Genomic DNA, 18,658 nt, shown 5'->3' on the forward strand with positions numbered 1-18,658 from the left:
CTATGGGAGAGACGTCATGACATCTCTCCCATAGTTTCGAAGAGAGGTAGGGCAGCGGTCCGAAAACAGGAGCCGGGCTGGTGAGCATTGTGTTTTTTTTTCTTTTTAGTGTGTCTGTGTGTGTGTGTGTGTGTGTGTGTGTGTGTGTGTGTGTGTGTGTGTGTGTGTGTGTGTGTGTGTGTGTGTGTGTGTGTAAGCGGCACTACTAGGGGGCATATTTAATGGGGCATAACTACAGGGGGCATATCTAATGGGGCATGTTTAATGGGGCATAACAACTGACAGGGCATATGTAATGGACCAAAACAACTGACAGAGGGCAAATCTAATCGGGCATAACAAGTGACTGGGGGCATAACAAGTGACTGGGGGCATAACAAGTGACTGGGGGCAGGCTAATTTTTAAGGTGATAATTTTTGTATGGCCCCGAAGGATTTTATAAATATCCAAATGGCCCTTGGTAGAAAAAAGGTTCCCCACCCCTGCTCTAGAGTAACCCACGTAGCTTTGAGGATGCAGTGTTCCTTCTCTTTTACATAAATCTTTCCTTACTCACCTGTTGTTTTATTATTTTTTTTCTAAATGGATATTTAAATACATTTTTGCAAACAGCAGCTGTCTAGTACTATGGGACATACAATACTAAGTCAATACCTTCTCCTCCCCGACAATAAAAGAAACCCCATGCAGTCATGATGGCAGCAACCCACTGCCTCACCCTCTGCTCCTCCCCTGCATCCTTATCTCCCCAACACCCTCTCTCTATGTCACCCTCTGCCTCTCCAAGGCATCACCCTCTCCCCCCACATACGGATATGGCATTCCCTTTGAGGCCACACTCCTTGTTGCAAGGTGCGTGCAAATAAGGCTCCATCCCTCTTCCACTGTCATGGTGCGCCCCCCATCATATACCGGATCTGCCCTTGTATCCACAGACACATAATGGGGGGGATTTTCACATAGGGTGCTAGCAGGCCTGGGACCGGCCCTGATGTGATAAACAATTGTAAAAAAAAAAAAAAAGAGTTTCACAATTACCTGACATTGTTGTCTGTATGCAGAACACGTGGAAGAAGTAACACACAACCTGTCAATTACAGTAGTATCAAAAGTGTACCAATACTGTGCAAAAATACCTTGTACATTTCTAGTATAAAAATCAGAAAACTTACAAAATGATTTCTATTACTATCCCGCTGGTAATACAGTGAAGACTCACTGTGTAAAACTGCATGTTTATAGCAGTAGATTTCTATACAATAATCACTAGTTAGTGTGTGCCCTATGTTTAAATAATTACCATTTCTAATTAGTAGTCGATAGCTTGATGTGTTACTTTTTTTACTTTTGTTTTCCCTTATTCTTAATAATACTGGTGTGCAGCTTCCCATGACGTGTTACATAAAATAATGACTGAAATAATATTTCAGTAATACACTAGTTACACACAGAAGTCATCACTAGGCAGACAACCATGTTTGGTTTTATGGAGAAGTCTTATGTTGCAAAGGTTTTGATCTTCCAGAATAACATTCCATACCTAGAAATAAAGGAAACAGGTAACGTATCCATTGTTCATTGTCTGCACATGATGGTACAGAGGTATGTTCTGCAGGCAGTCTCTGGACATAGTGGCAGCAAAGTCTTTATCCCTAGAGTGGAAGTCTTGGGGCACCATTGGGGGTGGATCTTCTACGGTTTCGTATTTGACTTAGGTGTTTGCGAGATTTCAGAACTTTCACTCTCACCTCAAACACTTCCTGAATGGCCTTACGAAAGCAATGGAAATTGTAATCTATCAAGCCTGTAAAAAAAAAACAACAGAATGTTTAAACCTTTTTATAAAAATAAGTTAAAGACCACTATACATTATTCATTTAAAGGTCAGGAATGAAATAATGTGTTGATAAGAAAGCACATGTTATTTGCATTTTACAGTTAACAATCACCATGCACTACTTATTGTTACACATTTATATTGGAAGCTGTGGACATATCTATTTCATCTCTTCACCCCGGTACTAATTTTGTTTGTGGTCTCCCCTTTCACTCAGTGTCGGTCTGGGGCATGAAGGGCCCACCGGGGGGAATGCAGTGATAGGGGCCCATACTTAGGGGTGTGGTCAGCCTACAAAAGGGGTGTGGCCAACCCCCACAGAGGCTTGAAATACACAATAGACTTGTGCAGTGTAATGCAACATATTTACCATGTATAATACAAGTGCACAGTCTGGAACCTGATCCCTAGAGGAAGGAGAGGGGCCCCAGGCAGTGGGGCCCACCGGTGGTTTCCCCTGTACCCCAGTGGGCCAGTCCGACCCTGCTTTCACTCTTCCTATACTAACCATCTTTTCAGCTTTCCTTTCGCCCATCCTGTACTCGGACCCTTGCCCTCCTAATGTGTTTTCCTGCCCCTCTCTCCATTACCTTCTTACCAACCCCGGATTCCATTTTACCCTTCTTATCCTCCTATTTCTCCACTGTTTATGCCTGGCTGGCCTTAAACAGTCTTTTGAGCAATTAGAAGTTGAGGTGACTCACTGGCTTGGGACACTTGCCACTTATATATCAGAAAGGGGCAGAGGATACAGGGGCTGGCTAACAACTTTCAGACTGGGGGGCAGACTCAAGCAAGCGGCCCAGTTTTTCTCTGGGAATCTGCAGTCATGTGGCCCTGGAACACCTAAATTGCACTGGCCCAGGGGCAGATGGCACCCTGTCCAGCCAGCCAATGAGAGGATACCATATTGATGAACTGCCTCTTTATCTGGCTGCCCTATAGGATTTTCTATTAGATTTTTGCCTTTTACAGCTACCTGTGGACTCTTTAACTCTCAGCTGTTCTCTTGCGATAAGCTATAATACTGTTCATTAGTCTACACCTGCCGTCATCTAGTGACATATAAAACAGTGGTACACATAACCCGTGACCTGTCTTTTGGGATAAACTATATGATTGTACATTAACTTATATCAGCCATCATCTTGTGACGTATAATATTGTCGTACACAAACCCAGGACGTTTTTTTTTTTAAATAAGCCATAATAGTGTTCAATAACATACACTTGCCGCCACCTAGTGGCGTATACTGTAATATTGAGGTGTATAACTCCATGACTGTTTTGTTTGAGATAGACTATAATACTGTTCATAAGTCTATACCTGCTGAATTTATGGACTAATTTATGAGATAATCTATATTACTGTTCATTAATCTATATCTGTCGCTACCTAGTGACATGTAATACTGTGATATATAATCATAGGACTGATCTTAGCGATAAACTTTGAGATAAAGCATATAATATTGGGGTGTATAAACCCAGGACTGCTTTTGAGAAAAGCTATTATACTGTACTGTCATTTACTCATTGTTATACCTCACTTGTGATAACAAATTTGTCATAGTGGACTGCTTTGGAGATTGAAAAAGTTTATTGCTACTCACACATAAACTTATGAGAAATTGCTGCCATCCCGTGGCTCTACTATGTAAACTCATTATATAGTAAACTGGCTTTAGTTAAAATTCCTTAAATATCGGGTAGCACTTTTACAAGGATTTATCCCATACTTGCCTACCTGACCCTCTCCATGAGGGAGAAAATGCTCTGTTCCTGGACTTTCCTGGTAATGTATGATTGCCATCACCTGTGGTGAAACACCTTTCTTATCAATTAACTAGCTCACCACAGGTGATGGCAATCATACATTACCAGGAAAGTCCAGGAACAGAGCATTTTCTCCCTCATGGAGAGGGTCAGGTAGGCAAGTATGATATTTTATCCCCATGTGGGCCTACTGAAGTACTCATATAATCATATTCCCTATTTAGAGAAAACATTTGTTTTCTTGGGGGGAACCATGTAGCTGAACTATACTCCTTAGGGGGAATAAGAAATATAATTTTTCATGTAATTTGTTTTATAAATATTTTAGTTTGATTGCTGGTGACCTCTCTACAGTGGGTCAGTTGGAATCTGTGGTCCCTTTATCTCAAACAGCAAAAGAAATCTTGTCAGTTCTAATGCCCATTATCAACAAGAAGCTGGACAAATTTAGAGCCTCACTACATCACAAAATTTGTGAGGTAGCCTCCAATACATACAGAATTACTGATCTCAAACAAAGAGTGAGTGATATTGAGGACTCAGCACATACAATGCAGTCTTCAACTGATTTCTCAACTGCCATGGCCCAGGAGCTCTAAGATAAATTAGACGACTGCACTTTACTGGATCCCGCAGTATGTCAAGCCCTCTTCTTTAGGCATAAATTGGCATTAGCTTTAAACATCCCTGAAACCGTGGAATTTCAACAAATTGAGTGAGCCCATCGAATTGAGGTAGAAACGGAAGATACAAATTCTCGTCCTAAACCTGTTATTGTTCGCTATTTTGACTTCAGAACAAAAAAAATGGTTCAATTAATGATTGATTTTGATATTTCTAAACTTTTTTCAGCAGCAGTAACTCAAAAACACAATGCTTGTTGAATCTCACCAAAAGATTTGCGTTGTTGTATTCTCGAACATTCTGCCTCCTTAACTATTGATGACCTTCTCGAAAATGCTGAAGTATTCTGTCACTACCTTTTCGATGGCTAAATTTACAGATATGTATCTTAATATTTTTCATTGCTCCTACACTTCTCTCTCCAGGGGATCCAATATTGAAATTCTAGATAATCCAGCTAGCCCTACATGTAACGAAACTCCAGCAGATTTTTTTTCATAGCCTCATATTAAGAGATAATGGCAACAGGTTTGTCGTTTCACTACTGACTAATTATGCACCACTCACCACAGAGTGGGCAATTCTTGTTTTTTTACCTGCAAATATCCGGGTCCCCAGAGATGTCAGAAAGTTATTGTTAGCATTTTCTTAAGTCACCCGTAAAACTATTCTGCAATTATGGATACAGAATGCCACACCAACCCTTGAAATGTTTAAAGAAAAACTCCTTTTCATTTTTCGTATGGATTCGCTGGAGACATCTCTCCTAAAAGACTTGCACAAACATTTTTCTTGCTGCCTTGGAGAGTTTCATAGAAGCTTTGCCGATCTCCACTATGGAAACAATATTTAAATGTTTTCTAAACATTTTATGGAATGAAATATGTATGTTCCTTGATGATCCTCGGATATATTTTTTAAATTGTACGTTAATGAATCTGATTTAAGCTATTATTTTTTTATATGTGTTTATCAATACAATACAATGGTAACATGAGCCTTTTCGGGCATTATGGCTCCGCTACAAATGTTCATAGTCAATTATAATAAATGTTAATTTACCACATTGTCACATGTTGAAGCTGCAATAAAAGAAACTGTTGAAAAAAAAATAGAATACATTTTTTTTCCCTTTAGAGGTCATCTGATATTACCATTCTGACGTGGCAGTAGGAGGACAGTCAGCAGTAGTGTTATGGCCAACACCTGAGGTAGCGATAGATATTGCTAACTGGAGGGCTTGTTAAATAGGGAAGAGGGGAGGCGATCATGCCGACGCCGGAATCCCAACAGGCGGTGAAATCACGCCGCCGGAATACCGGCGCCACAGGCTTTTCTCCCTCTGTGGGTGTCCACGACACCCATAGAGGGAGCATAGATCCTGCGGCAAGACGAGCGAGCCACCATGCCTGCAGCGTGGTGAGATCAGCGAGCTCGCAAGGGGCTTTCTAGCGCTCGCCCCTCTGCCGGCTTACTGGGGGCCAGGATCCTGCTGTCGGGATCATGACAGCCGGGATCCCGGCCGCCGGTAAAACATATGTACTCCGGGAAGAGAAGCCTTATGTTTAATAAAAACATCAATGTTCTCTATTCTAAATCCCATCTTGAATTTTCCAGCACAGCAACAAATTTTAACCATTAATCCTTGGAGGCATATGTCCTGTAAAATATGCTTGTAATTTGCAATCCTGACTGTACAGTAACACTTCTCTCATTGGGCCCGATTCTGGTCCCGACGTAAATGCAAGGCATGGCGCACAGTACTCGGTACTTTGCACATGCGCAAAACCCGTACTGCACATGTGCAGTACAGGTCTGCAACATCGGTCTCAAAACGCCATCAGACTGTCAGTGATTGACAGTCTGATGCCGTGTCGGGTCAAAGAGAGGGTGGCGATAGCCTCTGTTTCTCAATACGGAGGTGTGTCGCTGCAGTTGCACAGACGAGGCTGGAATCTCTGTCAGAGGACAGATATTTCCTTGCCTCTTTGTAGGTCCTGTGGTAGCCGGCTTGCGCAACCCCATGGGTCACGCAGATGATCCGATGCTGCATCCTAGGACGAAGCTTGGATCAGTAATGCATGCAGGAGGCGTGACACATCCTGCTGCATTACCATATTATTGCTATTGCTGCTGCTCCTATGTAAGCAGCACCTCCAACCACATCTGAGTCTGTAGCAGATATTGCTGTATTACGTGCCCGACTGATATGTGCACGGGTTGGTATTGGAATACCGGCGGCTGGGATCCCGGAGGTCAGAATACCTACCCTGGAATACCAGCTGCCAGAATGCCGGCAGCGGGGTGAGCGTTAGAAAGCTCCTTGCGGGCTAGTTGCGTTTGCCATGCTGCAGGCTCGGTGGCTCGGCACAGGTTCAATTCCCACTCCATGGGTGTCTGCGGTTGGTATCCCGACGTCGATATTCTGATCGCCGGGATCCCGACCACCAGGATACTGATAACATCCCATGTGCACAACTCTGCATCACCCACACTGTATTTGCTCAAAGCTGTGTATTCTCAGCTATGGAACATGCACTGTGCAAGTTATTACAAGATCCATCCACAAATGTACTTGCCTGCAATTCTGAACCAGTCCCTTTGTATATATATGAGTGAAGCGTAAACAATATGGGATAGTTTTACTAAAGCTTCTAAAACAGTCAAGTGATGTGTCTTTGCTCTAGACCCCATTATGACTAAATCATCCATGTCAGCAATACCAAAAATCCACTTCTGAAATGCATTTTAGTTGTCTGCAATTTGAAAATAAATGGGACAAGTGGAAGCAAATGTCCATTTTAAATTGTGATTCATCTTCATTTATCTTAGGAATTACAGATAACACTTTGTTTCTAGGTTTTATCTCCAGGCTTCTAATGGCTCACATGTAATGCTTTAATCTGGATTAACTCACACAATGGCCCTCATTCCGAGTTGTTCGCTCGGTATTTTTCATCGCATCGCAGTGAGAATTCTCTTAGTGCGCATGCGTAATGTTCGCACTGCGCATGCGTCAAGTAACTTTACTAAGAAGAAAGTAATTTTACTCACGGCTTTTTCGTCGCTCCGGAGAACGCATTGTGATTGACAGGAAATGGGTGTTACTGGGCGGATGTACGGCGTTTTAGGGGCGTGTGGCAGGAAACGCTACCGTTTCCGGAAAAAACGCAGGCGTGTCTGGAGAAACGGTGGGAGTGCTTGGGCGAACGCTGGGTGTGTTTATGACGTCAGCCGGGACCGAAAAGCACTGAATTGATCGCACAGGCAGAGTAAGTCTGGAGTTACTCAGAAACTGCTAACTCGGTTTTGATCGCAATATTGCGAATACATCGGTCGCACATTTAAGATGTTTAGATTCACTCCCAGTAGGCGGCGGCTTAGCGTGTGTAACTCTGCTATAATCGCCTTGCGAGCGAACAACTCGGAATGAGGGCCAATGTGTTGCTATGAAATACAGATTATGTAAATTTAAAATGGTCTCATGTGTTTCCACTATCATTTTTTGTAGATTTTTATTCTTGGTTGCAATTTTCATAAGAACACCAGCTATGTCTAATGTTGTCACAAATCTCTACCCAGGGCAACTCTTCAAATGGAAAATGGATATTACATTCATGGGCTTTTAGCATAATAGTTTGTCACATAAGAAACCCATATTAATTTCCTAAATTTGGCTTCTATGTGTACAGATATGTTAAGCCCTGTTCAGATGACGGTGTTGTACTGCTCTGTTGCAGACATCGGGGCAAGGGCCCTCATTCCGAGTTGATCGCTCGCTAGCTGCTTTTAACAGCAGTGCACACGCTAGGCTGCCGCCCTCTGGGAGTGTATATTAGCTTAGCAGAAGTGTGATCGAAAGGTTAGCAGAACTGCTCGAAAATCTTTTCATGCAGTTTCTGAGAAGCTGCAGACCTACTCCTACCTTGCGATCACTTCAGACTATTTAGTTCCTGCTTTGACGTCACAAACACGCCCTGCGTTCGGCCAGCCACTCCCACGTTTCCCCAGGCACGCCTGCGTTTTTTAGCACACTCCCGGAAAACGGCCAGTTTTCCACCCAGAAACACCCACTTCCTGTCAATCACTCACCGATCAACAGAGCGACAGAAAAGCATCGCTCGGCCTTGTGTAAAACTGCATAGTTTTGTGTGAAAGTACTTCGCTCATGCGTACTGCGGCCCGTACGCATGCGCAGAAATGCCACTTTTTCACCTAATCGCCACGCTGCGACCGAAAGCAGCTAGCGATCAACTCGGAATGAGGGCCAAGGATCCTAGTGGTAACACTCCTGTTCTCATCAGACAAGCAGCAGTGAAAACCGCAGTCTTTGTGAAAATGATGAAAAATTATGCGTGGGAAATATCTGGACATTTAAGGAGGCATCAAAAGAACAAATGTATAAAATGAGTAAAATATACGTAAAAATTACAGTGACTTTCAATTAGTATGAAACCTGGACTGCTGTGTTTAAATACTTTTCATATCAGTTATAAATTGAAAAACAATTTTTTGAGAAGACCTTGTATTAATGGATTGTAATAATTAATGAAAGAGGGTTTGGGATCCACCTCAGCAATTTCAAATATAAAGCTGCACTAATTTCCTCTTACAGCCTTGGCTTCATGTTTTCCTAAATATTGCTGGAAGCCATAATCGGTCATATTTATAGCAGCTACCATTAGTAGATGGCGGTCATTAGGTCGACATTAGTTAGGTCGACATACACTGGGTCGACCACGTTTGGTCGACATGATCACTAGATCAACATGGTCATTAGGTCAACATGTACTAGGTCGACATGGAAAAAGGTCGACATGAGTTTTTCACAATTTTTTTCATTGTTTGACCTTGTTTATACTTAACAATCCACGTGGACTACAATTGGGAACGGTAACCTGTGCCGAGCGCAGCAGTAGCGGAGCGAGGCACCCTCCCCGAAGCATGGCGAGCCATGCGAGGGGACACGGTGCACCAATTGCGGTTCCCCATGACTTTTCAGAGAAAACGACACCCAAAAAAGTTTAAAAAAAACTAATGTCGACCTTTTTCCATGTCGACCTAGCACTTGTCGACCTAGTGATCATGTCAACCTAATGTGTGTTCACCAAATGTGGTTGACCCAATGTATGTCAACCTAACTCCTGTCGACCAAATGAACCACACCCACCATTATTACCTGCTATTACCATAGTTATTTGGGCCAATATGTTGATATTGTCTAGTACTGCTAGCAGGGGCATAATTAGGTGTGTTTAATAATTAATACCCCCCATAACAACCCCAAGTGCCTAACCGTTACACCTACCCCTAAAAACCATGAAAAAAACATTTGTCAACCTTTTCTGTCAGACATTTTCATGTCGACCTTTTTAACCTATCGACCTATTGATGTCGACCATCTGGTGTCACCCTATTGACTGTCTATTTACTGTCTACATTCCATCCGTATACAATAATTAGGCACTTCTGGACCATCCATAATTACCCCCAAGTGCCTAACCCTATCATCTAACCCTAAAAAGCATGAAAAACCAAATGTTGACTTTTTCTGTGTCAGCCATTTGCATGTCGACCTTTTGATCCTGTCAACCTATTAACTGTTGACAATCTGGTGTTGACCTATTGACTGTCTTCCATCCGGATACAATAATTAGGTACTTGTGGACCATATAGCAAAAAATAGGATTTTAATACCTACCGGTAAATCCTTTTCTCGTAGTCCATCAGGGATATTGGGGACACATTAGTACAATGGGTATAGATGGGGTCCAAAGGAGCCAGTGCACTTTAAATTTCTTCAACTGGGTGTGCTGGCTCCTCCCCTCTATGCCCCCTCCCACAGGCAGTTATAGGTAAAACAGTGCCCGAAGGAGAAAGAACATACTCGAGAGAAGGATCATTAGCAACAAAATACAGTGGTGAGATTTATACACCAGCACACCAACAACATGAAGAAGACCAGCAACGGCCGGTTACAAAAACAGCAACAGTTGAACAGATAAGACCAGCAACAGCTGGCAACCAAACAGCAACAGCTGAACAGGGAACCACCAATAGACAACCTGCAGAAAAGTCACCGCACTGAGGTGGGCGCCCAATGGGGGTCATTCCGAGTTGTTCGCTCGTTATTTTTTGGTCGCAACGGAGCGATTAGTCGCTGATGCGCAAGCGCAATGTCCGCAGTGCGACTGCGCCAAGTAAATTTGCTATGCAGTTAGGTATTTTACTCAAGGCATTACGATGTTTTTTCTTCGTTCTGGTGATCGTAATGTGATTGACAGGAAGTGGGTGTTTCTGGGCGGAAACTGGCCGTTTTATGGGTGTGTGCGAAAAAACGCTACCGTTTCTGGGAAAAACGCGGGAGTGGCTGGAGAAACGGAGGAGTGTCTGGCCGAACGCTGGGTGTGTTTGTGACGTCAAACCAGGAACGAAACTGACTGAACTGATCGCAGATGCCGAGTAAGTGTGGAGCTACTCAGAAACTGCTAAGAAGTGTCTATTCGCAATTTTGCTAATCTTTCGTTCGCAATTTTGATAAGCTAAGATTCACTCCCAGTAGGCGGCGGCTTAGCGTGTGCAAAGCTGCTAAAAGCAGCTTGCGAGCGAACTCGGAATGAGGGCCACTATTCCTTATGGACTACGAGAAAAGGATTTACCGGTAGGTATTAAAATCCTATTTTCTCTAGCATCCATAAGGGATATTGGGGACACTTTAGTACGGTGGGGATGTCCCAAAGCTTCCAGAATGGGCGGGAACATGCGGAGACTGCTGCAGTACCGCCTGCCCAAACTGGATATCCTCTTTGGCCAGGGTATCAAAAGTGTTCTTCCCCGACCAGGTAGCAGCTCGGCACAGTTGCCGGGCCGAGACTCTACGGGCAGCCACCCAGGAAGACCCCACTGATCTTGTAGAGTGGGCCTTCAGAGATTGTGGAACAGGCAAGGCTGCTGATATATAGGCTTGTTGGATAGTGAGCCGAAGCCAACGAGCAATGGACTGCTTGGAAGCAGGGCAACCTTTTTTCTGTGCATCATACAGCACGAACAAGGAATCCGTCTTTCTGATTTGAGCCATTCTCTTGACATAGATCTTTAAGGCTCTCACAGCATCCAATGCTTCCGAAGGAGCAGAGCGCCAGAACTGGACGGAATTACAATAGGTTGATTCAAATGGTATGCGGAGATGACCTTCGGCAGGAATTGCTGCCTAGTCCTGAGCTCCGCTCTGTCCTCGTAAAAGACCAAATACAGACTTTTACACTATAAAGGCACCTAATTCTGAGACACGTCTAGCAGAGGCCAGGGCCAGTAACATCACCGTCTTCCACGTGAGGTACTTGTCTTCTACCGTCATCAGAGGTTCAAACCAGGAAGAGTGTAGAAAATTCAACACCACATTCAAATACCAAGGTGCCGTGGGTGGCATAAACGGAGGTGATATGTGAAGCACCCCTTGCAAGAAGGTCTGAACTTCTGGCAACACTGCCAATTTCTTCTGGAAGGCTAAAATCTGGACCTTAATGGAACCCAGACGTAAGCCCTTATCCACACCAGCCTGCAGGAAACGGAGGAAACGTCCCAAGTGGAAGTCCGCAGGTGGATACGAGCGTTTCTCACACCAAGTGACATATCTTCTCCAGATATGATGATAGTGTTTTGACGTCACAGATTTCCTGGCCTGAACCATGATAGCAATGACCTTCTTGGAAAGGCCCTTGTGAGCTAGGATGTTCCGCTCAACCTCCATGCCGTCAAACAAAGCTGCGTAAGTCCAGGTAGACGAATGGTCCCTGCTGAAGAAGATCCTTTCTTAGTGGCAGAGGCCAAGGGTCTTCTACGGACATGCCCAGAAGATCCGCGTACCAAATTCTACGGGGCAATCAGGATTGCCTGAACCCCCTGCAGTCTGATCCTCTTTAGTACACGTGGGATCAACGGAATTGGAGGAAACAGGTAGACCAGCCGATACAGCCAAGGCGACGTCGGTGCATCCACTTCGCTCGCCTGAGGGTCCCTGGTTCGTGAGCAATAGTAGCAAAGCTTCTTGTTGAAGCGAGATGCTATCAAGTCAATTTGTGGGCAACCCCATCCAGTTCACCCCCGAAGAGCCATTTCCCTGAAAAGGGAAGAGATTCCACATTGCGCTTTGATTCTGCGTCCGCAACCCACTGACGCAACCACAAGTTCCTGCGCGCAGACACTGCCATAGCAGTGGTCCTAGCATTAATATTGCCAGTCTCTTTGAGAGAGTCACACAGTACACGAGCAGTGTCCTGGATGTGTTTTACGAGAGTCACCGTAGTAACCAGGGAATTATTCCCTGTGAGGCCCTCCTGTATGTGAGTAGCCCATGTATGAATGGCATGTGTCATCCAGCAACCTGCTATTATTATTATTATTATTATTATTATCCTTTATTTATATGGCGCCACAAGGGTTCCGCAGCGCCCGATTACAGAGTACAAATGCACATAAAAAATAGGAAAACAGTGACTTACAGTTGAATACAATATAGAACAAGTACAGGGCAACTAAGCATAACTACACCAGTAAACATAGAGATAAGTTCCAGGTGGTCAAAAAACTGTGGGATCTGGGCAGTTGAGGATTATTAAAGTAAGAAAAGTATAAGCACATGAGGGAAGAGGGCCCTACTCGTGAGAGCTTACATTCTAAGGGGAGGGGTAGACAGACAGGGATGACACAGATGGGGTACATAGAGAGCGTGGAACAGAGGGTTATGTTGAGATTTGGCTAGGTTTGGTAAAGAAATGGGTCTTAAGAGCCCGTTTGAAGTTTTGTAGAGAGGTGGAGAGTCTGAGGGGGAGAGGTAAAGAATTCCAGAGAAATGGAGCAGCACGTGAAAAATCTTGGAGATAGGAGTGGGAGGAAGTAATCAGAAGACAGGAGAGACGGCGTGCATTAGCAGAGCGAAGAGGACGGGTGGGAGAGTAAAGGGAGATAAGGTCAGAGATGTAGATGGGAGAGGAGTGGGTGAGGGCTTTGTAAGTGAGTGTGAGAAGTTTGAATTGGATTCTGAAAGGGAAGGGAAGCCAGTGGAGGGCCTGTAGGAGGGGGGAGGTAGACGTAGTGCGTTTGGTGAGGAAGATGAGCCGGGCAGCAGCGAGGATAGATTGGAGTGGAGAGAGGTGATTGTCAGGGAGGCCAGTTAAGAGGAGATTACAGTAGTCCAGTCTGGAAATAATCAGTGAGTGAATAATGATCTTAGTGGCATCCTGTGTGAGAAGTCTATGACCAGTCTTTGAGACATACCTGCAGCTGTGTAAATAGACTTTAATGTGGTCTCTATTTTTCTATCCCCATGGTCCTTTATGGTAAAGGAATACGGAGCAGGGAGTACCGCCTTCTTAGAAAGGCGAGAGACTGATACATCCACAGCTGGGGGTATTTCCCAGAATTTCCTGCCTTCAGGAGCAAATGGGAAAGTGTACAAAAATCGTTTTGACACTTGGTATTTTTTTATCTGGATTTTTCCAGGCTAACTTAAATAGGTCCTCTAATTCTGTAGAATCAGGGAAAGTGACACTCAGTTTGTTTTGTGTGAGAAAAAACTACTGCTGAGTTGCAGCATCCTCTAGAGGGAGTTGTAACACATCCCGTATAGCCAGAATGAGGGTTTCAATAACCTGTGTAGAAGAGGGATCCCCACCAATGGGTCCATTTCTTCCCCATCCTCCTGTATTTCTTCCTCAGAATCTAAGAGTAAGGCAGGTAATCCACGTTTTTGGGGACCTGTAGATATGGGGTGATAGGGGGTATCTGCCCTAGCTGCCAGGTCTGCAACAGCCTGTTGTAATTGTTGAGTGAGCTGAGATGACATATCAGACATCATATTTTTGATTGCCCCCAGCCAGGAAGGCTTTGGACCCCCCCCCCCCCCCAGCCTCCTCAGTGATTTGTGAGGATTGACTACATTGCTCACATAAAATGGAGTCAGAGTATAGAGGAGGGAATCTGGTGCTACACACACTGCACATCTTGTGTTTTACCATGATTGGAGTAACACCACAGACATATACATACACACACAGACAAGTATTAAACAAACCTGCCCTTACTGTATGTGAGGGGGGAGACAGAGAGAAGGCACCAGCACACCAAGCTACCCAGCCCCAGTGAGGCTGTTAGCTGACTTTTTCTCAGTGAAACACTGTAAATATTAGCGGCTCTCCCACTGAGAAACACCCTGTACCAAGTTTCCAGCGTGTTCCTGCTTGTCTAGAGGAGCTGTACACGCCTGCTGCTGTGCAGAGGAAGGCGCCAAATGCAGCTGAGCCCGCTCTGAAGAAGCTCCACCCCCCGCAATGGCGCCGGAGCTTCAGAAATATTTTTACTGGCAATGTCTCCCAAAAGTGTAAAAACAACACATAAATGCAAGTTTTTCATTAATTGCTGCCAGTGTACACAGGGGGCTATAGCGGGTCCCCCCCAGGAGGGTCCCGTAAGCCTCCCCTGCGTGTCAGCTGCACCTGGAACCGGGGGGCCCAATTTTGTGTTGACTGTAGTTGACATCTAAATAGCACTTCACGCCATCTAAGAGAGCGGGTAGGACTCACTTTCGCTGTCGACATATTGCTGCAGTTTCCAGCTGACTCAGATCCGTGCGCCTACAGTGTGTGGATGGCATTTACTGGCGACCATATCGATCTGTGCTGCTGGTGAGCAGCTACCTATCCCAGGCAGACTGGTTTGGCTGTTGTTGCAAATACTTTAATTACAACTTGGATTTTCTTTTAGTTTCCAGCATATTTACACGGAACCTTAAGGGGGAGAGACCGACCTGCCTGCGTCCCGCTAATTCGGCTATGAACCCCTCCCAGGAATAGACCACTCAGAGGCAGGATTTGGATGAATAATCTGGTCACAGCTTTATTTTTGTTACCTCGTTACCTACGTTGCAGGGCACCAAAAATAGGCAGTGAGCAAGGCAAGTTTTCGTTTTCCCCCTGATTATTACCCGGGGGTGTGTCCGCCTACCCAGTAGGCGCCACAGCCACACCCCTCTAGGGAACCCGCCCCCCTGTGGTGCATCTCACGCTTGCTTGGCACGCAGCTCACTTGGCCTAACCGTCCAAAGCTGGTGCCGAGCGTGCGGGTTATTTTCCGAGTGTGAGTCTGCAAACCTCGGCTGGTTCCCCCCTTACCTATGCCTTGCGCGCTGCTGGTTTCTGCCACCCGAGGCTCTCAGGCCAACCTGAGAACCGAAGCCCCCACCCTGCAACTAATGCTCAATAATTGCCTCCAAAGCCTCCTGCACTGCATTGTAAATAAATCAATGCCAACGTCTGACAGATGCACCCCATCCTGTCTGTACATCCCCTCCCTACTGCTCGTAATGTCTCCGTGTCATATTGTGCTGCCCCCCATCACCGTGACCAGCTTACTCACTGCTGCGTTCACTTTTTTCCTGGCTCTATCCACTCCCGCCCCCCCTCCAAGCTCCATCCCACGTCAGCCTGGGGATGATGCTAGACCAAACCAACTCGACCATGCTCCAGCGGTCCCTCACCCATGCCAAGTCTACCCCCATGGCCTTAAGCAGATCAATAGATTTTACCTTGCCTAGGTCGTTGCCCCCTAAGTGCAGCACTATCACGTCCGGACAACCCGCAAACTCCTCCGCGAGCAAAAGAGCCGTTCTTAGCTCATGCCATCTCATTCCCCTCCTCCCGAACCAGAATACCTTTCCGACCTTGACCGGGAGCCCAAGCTGCCGTCCATAGGGCCTGGCAGCGGCCCTGTTTGCCGCCCAATAAACGTAGGAATGCCCGAGAATCCATATACGCCTCCTTCCATCACGACCTGTTGGGGTGGGGGGGGGGGGATGGAATACTTATGTTAGTGAGTTTGCCGGTACGCCTCCTTTTATGGGCTTGATATATGTCTTATAGTTTCCCAACCGCCACCGTCCTAGTGCCTTAATATCTTCTACCGGCCGCCCCTCGGAGGCTGCTGAGGTTGCCGCCCCTATCCTGAATGAGTGCGTGCCAAATTTACGCACGTCCCACCCCAGCTTCCTAATGCATTTCTTAAATACTGCCGTGAACTGGAACTTAGTTAGCGAAGTTGCATCTCCGTGGACTAGGAAATTCTTTCCCTCCTTAGGCCTGAAGTCCAGATATTCTCTGACTGTAATCACTGGGCACACCGTTGTTTTGTGTTGTGCCTTCAAACGAACCCATCTACCCTTGCCCCCCTGATCCGTCTTGGACTTATGTATCTTGCACAAAACTGTGTCCTCCGCGATTGTGACATTCCCATTCTGAAGTCCCGAGTGCATGTTTGCTTTCGGCCACCAGCTCGCTCACTCTGAAAGCTCCGCTGAATGCCATAATAAAGGCTGTTCTAAACAACATAGCCTCGCGCGTGTCCCTACATACCAGAGGCACCGCGCCAACCAGCTTTTCTAGCCTTTCTATGGTCACTGGCTCTCTACTGTCCGGTTTCTTCCCCTCCGCCCGGGCCCAGCCCTTCATTATCGTGCGCACCACAAAAGCCTTGGTCTCGTCCTCGCCGCCCTCAAGTTTTGTAAAAAAGGAAATGCCAGCGAGAGTAGTGCTAACCTTAGCCCTGGAAGCTCGCTCCCCTCTTAGCATACTTAGGAATGCCAGTAATCGCTGCCCTGCGGCCTTACCATCCTGGCCTGGCGTGCTCTTAAACTGTTGCCACTTCTGCCAGGCGGCCTCGTATGCTCTCCACGTTTTTGCCGCCAGTGATTGCTTGACGAGGTCACTCAGATTGGCTCGACTATCTGCCAAAGACAGGAGGGGCATGTTAGGCCTGTCGTACGCGCATGCGGCGCTAATGCCCTAAAGACCTCCCACTTCTGCCTGGACAATGCATCTGCTAAAACATTCTGCTCCCCGGGTACGTGTTTGGTCCTGAATGTGATATTATGCCGAAGGCAGGCCGCAACTAGCCTCCTCACCAGCCTGATAACTGGCGGGGATGACGCACTTTGATGGTTCACAATCTGCACCACCCCCAAGTTGTCGCACCAGAACAGAATGCACCTGTTGGTCAGCCTGTGACCCCAGATGTCCACTGCCACTACTATTGGGAATAACTCCAAAACTGCCAAGTTCTTGGTCAGCCCTGTGTCCGTCCATCGTGCCGGCCACCGCTCTGCGCAACACTCCCCTTGCAGATAGGCCCCGAAACCAGTGGCCCCGGCTGCGTTGGTGAACAGCTGCAACGCGTGATTGTGCGAAGTTGCTGCTTGCCACATGCACACTCCGTTGAAGTGTAGGATGAATTCCTCCCATACTCGCAAATCTTCTCTAAGCTCCTTGGAAATGCGGATAAAATGGTGCCTTTTTTTAACGCCTGCCATGGATTGCTCCAGCCGCCTTTTAAAGATTCTTCCCATGGGAATTACCCGGCACGCAAAATTCAGCCTCCCTAACAAGGCCTGCATCTGCTCCAGGGTAACCTTCTTTGCTTTCGTGCAATGGATGACCTCCCTACCTAACCTCTCCACTTTGTCCGCCGGCAACCTGCATTCTCCCTTTTCCGAATCAATCTCTATGCCCAAGTATGATATTACTACCTTCGGCCCCTCGGTCTTTTCCTGCGCAATGGGAACCCCGAATTTCCATAGCATGCTGTGGAGCTCCTGCAACAGCCGGCCGCACTGACTCGACTGCGGAGGACCTGCCAGCAAGAAATCGTCCAGGTAGTGCACTATGGCTTTCGCCCCCGTGCGCTCTTCCAGACACCATTACAGAAATGAGCTAAACGCTTCAAAGAATGCGCATGAAATTGCGCACCCCATGGGCAAGCATTTGTCTATGAACCAGTAACCGTCAAAACGGAAACCCATGAGCCTGAAACTTTCCGGGTGCAGGGGTAGGAGCCTAAAAGCGGATTCAATGTCCAGCTTTGCCATGAGCGCGCCCTTGCCCTGCTTCCTCACCATCTGCACAGCGCTATTGAATGATTGGTACTGAACAGAACACTGTCCCTTATCCAGCGCATCATTTACTGATGCCCCTTCTGGGTATGATATGTGCTGGATGAGGCGGTATTTTCCCTGCAATTTCTTAGGGACCAGGCCCAGCTGCGAAATCCCCAGCTCTGGTACTGGCGGGGAACTGAATGGCCCCGCCATCCTGCCCAGCACCAGCTCCTTCACAATCTTGTCTTGTACCACCAGCGGTTGCTCCGCAATGGACTTTAAATTTCTGCTATCAACTGTTGGCGGCACACTTCTTGATATAGGAATCCTGAACCCTTCAGCAAACCCTACCCGCAACAGCTTGGCTTCGTCAGGCTTGGGGTACCTGGACAGCCACTCCAGGATCCTGCCCAGGTTGACCGGGCTAATTGCTTTTGGTAGGCCCCGCTGCTGCAGGTAGCTTTTGTGCGTAACTAGCCCTTTTATTGTTGCAGTTTTT

The 18,658-nt window shown here is 46.3% G+C and overlaps 1 protein-coding gene across 1 annotated transcript in view; it reads right to left on the reverse strand.

The window, feature by feature from the left end:
* Positions 1-125: 125 nt before the first annotated feature.
* RRAGD (Ras related GTP binding D) overlaps positions 126-18,658 on the reverse strand; it is a 105,086-nt gene continuing 86,553 nt past the window's right edge. Inside the window, exon 7 of the mRNA XM_063916977.1 lies at positions 126-1,805. Within this exon, the coding sequence (XP_063773047.1) occupies positions 1,654-1,805 (152 nt within the window). The 3' untranslated portion in view covers positions 126-1,653. The remainder of the gene's footprint in view (positions 1,806-18,658) is intronic.

Source organism: Pseudophryne corroboree, chromosome 4, assembly GCF_028390025.1.
Source record: "Pseudophryne corroboree isolate aPseCor3 chromosome 4, aPseCor3.hap2, whole genome shotgun sequence".
Classification (NCBI taxonomy): domain Eukaryota; kingdom Metazoa; phylum Chordata; class Amphibia; order Anura; family Myobatrachidae; genus Pseudophryne; species Pseudophryne corroboree.